This window comes from Galeopterus variegatus, unplaced genomic scaffold (assembly GCF_000696425.1).
Source record: "Galeopterus variegatus unplaced genomic scaffold, G_variegatus-3.0.2 Scaffold44312, whole genome shotgun sequence".
NCBI classification, from domain to species: domain Eukaryota; kingdom Metazoa; phylum Chordata; class Mammalia; order Dermoptera; family Cynocephalidae; genus Galeopterus; species Galeopterus variegatus.
The window spans coordinates 1,973-5,817 of record NW_007770423.1 but is presented as its reverse complement, the minus strand read 5'-3'; the positions used below and the strand labels follow the sequence as shown (position 1 = coordinate 5,817).

General features: G+C 32.5%; 1 protein-coding gene across 1 annotated transcript; it reads left to right on the top strand.

The window, feature by feature from the left end:
• Positions 1 to 270: 270 nt before the first annotated feature.
• On the top strand, positions 271 to 2,833 carry LOC103584101 (translocation protein SEC63 homolog; the record flags this gene model as incomplete). The annotated part of the gene is made up of 3 exons (XM_008565220.1): positions 271 to 363; positions 1,257 to 1,411; positions 2,686 to 2,833. Coding segments are annotated over 3 exons (396 nt in total), but the record flags the coding sequence as incomplete, so codon positions are not given.
• Between the last annotated feature and the right edge of the window lie 1,012 nt (positions 2,834 to 3,845).

The window sequence follows — 3,845 nt, the reverse complement described above, 5'->3', positions numbered from 1 at the left end:
TGCATAAAAGAGGGAGTTGATTTATTAAGCCTAATACCATAATATGAAAAATTTGCCTTTGAAGAATCTAATCTAAGCTGGATTTTTTTGACTGAGTTTTGACATAGTGATGCTGAGGAGAAACTCTTCCGTTTAGCTTATAAAATTGTGAGATCATGTGAAATATTTGTCAGACAACTTAAATTTAATATTAGTCTTGGACTACAGGTGATAAAGATGCTTTAACTATAAATTAGAATGATTTGTTTCAGGTTTTTGATTGTTTTGCAGATCAGCAATTTATGTTGAAAAAATGCCCTGCCCTGCTTCAAGAAATGGTTAATGTAATCTGCCAACTAATAATAATGGCCCGGAGCCGTGAAGGTGAGGAGGAAATGTAATTAATTTTGTTGTACTTTTTCTTGCAAGCATATGAAGATTACACTTCGTAGCTTTAAGATTTATAGATACTTACTGTAATTTTGTCTGCCAGTTCAATCAGCTTTCTCAATTCTGCTCATGATTTTTTTCATTTCTTTCCTGTATTTTCTATTACATAAGTCTTTATCACAACTCACTGTGTTCTTGAATTTAATTTTTTTCATTGTTTTATTGTTAGCTTTTCAAAGATTTAAAATTTTCTTTATTAATATTTTTGGAGATGGTTTATTCTGCATTTTAACAGTGAGTTTGAAATAATTTTTTAACTGATGCAATTATGATTCACCTGACATGTAATGTGTTTTCTTGACATGTCAGTATGTTTGCAATATTGGTAATGTTTGATAATTTACTTGTTATTGGAGGTGCTGCAAAGAATTTTTTTATTAAATAAATGTACATTTGACCAACATTGTATATTTTTAGTGTCTTATCCAGTAACTTCTAAAGGAAAGCCAACACCATGACCTTAAGAATTGAGGCATTAGGTGGGCCGGCCCGGTGGCGCACTGCTATAGTGCGCCGCTTGGGAAGCGCGGCGGCGCTCCCGCCGAGGGTTCGGATCCCACATACAGACCGGTTCCCGCTCACTGGCTGAGCGAGGCGCGGGAGCAACACCGAGGGCTGCGATCCCGTTGCCGGTCCCGGTCCGGTACGGGGGCGACACTGGGGGTTGCAATCCATTGCCGGACATGGAAAAAGACAAAAAAAAAAAAAAAAAAAGAATTGAGGCATTAGGGATGTTAGTGTGAATTTTGTTTTTGTGATGAATTGTATACTCCTGAATATGTAAAAAGTCCAGCCCTGTTGTTTCCTTTTTTCCTATTCTTTCTAAGAAAGGGAGTTTCGTGCTCCAACTTTGGCATCCTTAGAAAACTGCATGAAGCTTTCCCAGATGGCTGTTCAAGGCCTTCAGCAGTTCAAGTCTCCCCTTTTGCAGCTCCCTCACATTGAAGAGGACAATCTTAGAAGGGTTTCTAATCATAAAAAGGTAATTATTTGCTACTTTAAACTCAGTTTTCAGCAGCTTGTCATGTCACTTAACATGAATAAAAAGTTTTCTAGAAATGGTTACTATGAATTTCTCAGATTTAGAATGTCTTAAACATTCTAAAACTCTCAAGTGGTTCGGTTGACATTTTCCTAATTAGGCAGCTGTTTTATAATATTCTACTACTGTAAGTAATTTTGCTACCTTCTTGGGAGTCAGTGCATTTTAGCAGTTAACACTTTTTTCTCTATGTTACCAAAAATGAATGTACCAAGTAATTATGTACTGTGTACTTTCCAGTCATTTTATTCTTGGCTTAAAAGTTGGGCAATGGTTTATTGGTTGAACAAGAAAAAAGCATTAAAAAAATAAAATCAAATAAAGACAATTCTTATTTAGAAAATGTAATTATAGTAAAGACATGTTAATAAATCTTGAGGTATAGCAAAAATATGTATAAATGAAAAACTTGAGGAAATATAAGAAACTGAATGAAATTGTAATTCTTGTAGGAGATTTTAAACATTATTTTGTAAACAACTGAAGTGAGCAGAAGATAGATGTTGGATTTCATACTGTATTAAGGTAGAATTAATAAATGTATATTAGAAATTTGAGTTCTCTGTCCTTTTAAGCAATTGTGTTACCCTTATAAATTTGATCATAAGTTGTTATAATTAAAAACCACAGGATCTAAAAGCAAGAATTTTACATGCCTTATAATCTGATTCCCTGTCTGTGAAAGTAAAAATTAAATAATAGCATCAAACACCTGGAAATTAACACTCTCCTAATAACCATTTAGCCAAGGTGGATATCACTGCAGTAATGGCTATATTTAGAAAACAACAAAAACGAGAACATTGCATAGTAAACCTTGAGTGGGCTGCTGTACTTGGAGGTTTATTTCAGGTTTATTATTAAAGATTTTTATTCAATTGAAAGTACGCTGAGGACACCAATTGACATTAGTTCTTACTTGGGTCAAGATTCTGTATGAATGTTATTATATTCTTTTCCTTTAATTGTATTTTTTCTAATTTTAAAAAATAAGTCTATTAAACTTTATAATTAAAAAAATTCTTAATTTAAATTTTCATGAAGAAAAAGCAATGAAATGTTATATAGCTTTATTTTCTTTTTTGAAATGCATATAATCATAACATTTTTCTAAAAGTTGCTGGATTTTGTTTTAGTCAACATGCTAATAATAATTTTCTGTTTATGAAAAGTTTTATGAGTTAGGGTGTTTTTTTTTTTTTTTTTTAATTCAGTACAAAATTAAAACTATCCAGGATTTGGTGAGTTTAAAAGAATCAGATCGACATAGTCTATTGCACTTCCTTGAAGATGAAAAATATGAAGAGGTTATGGCTGTCCTTGGAAGTTTTCCATATGTAACGATGGATATAAAATCACAGGGTAAGTGGAAAATTTCTCTGTCGAACATTGCTTCCGTTTTGATACATTGGTTCTTAATTATTTGACTCATGATTCCCAAAACACTATATTTAGTGATATAATTTGTAATTAGACTTTGTAGAACAGTAGTTTACCTGTCAGATTTACTATGATGAAAATTATGTATACTTGATAGTTTTGAAGACACTGATAGAGTCCTACTTTTATTATCCTCATAATAGGATTAAGTCTTGAAGAGACTTTATTCTGTAGTTCAGCTTTCAGTAATTTTTTTTAACTTTTCAAAGAATTAAAGAGATTTTTTAGGAGTAGTGAAACGAGAGATACTTGAAATATGTTACTAGTGTAAAAGAAATAGCCGCCTGGTCCAAAAATTATTTTTAACACCCCAACTTATTTGTGTTAATTAAGCCTAGAAAATTACTGTTTTCTTCCACATTTCATGTTATTTTCTTACCTTATCTCTGTTTTTATATCTGCTTCGAGGGAAAAAAATATAAGTTATTTTTCTACCTACATAGTTGCCCTGTGAGTTCCCGTTTTAATAGCTGAATAATAATATCTTAGAATACTGTTGGAATTAGACATCATCTGTTCCATTCCTTCATTGTGGCAGTCTAAGCTTTAGCATTCATGAAGTTATTGGTGTAAGAACATTCTTGTAGATACCAAGAATAGGGAGATATGTTAGGAATGGTTTCTGTCTTCAAAGAGTTTATCCTTTAGTTGGGGAAATAGGATTAAAAATTAGAACATACGCTAAATGTTAAATTAATAACACGAACATTATTCATGCAACAAATACTGAATACTATACACTCTTCTGGGTGCTGGGGGAGTGGTGGTAAGATAAAGCCTCTGCCTTATTGAGTTTGTATTCTAATAGGAATTGAGGAATGGTAAATGGCACCCAAAGATTGGGGTGTTTGGGAAAGAAAGGCAAACAGTGCAACATGGTTTCAATTTGGCTGGTGGGTAAGATAGATGTAGTGAAAGCTTGGATTGTTTTGTT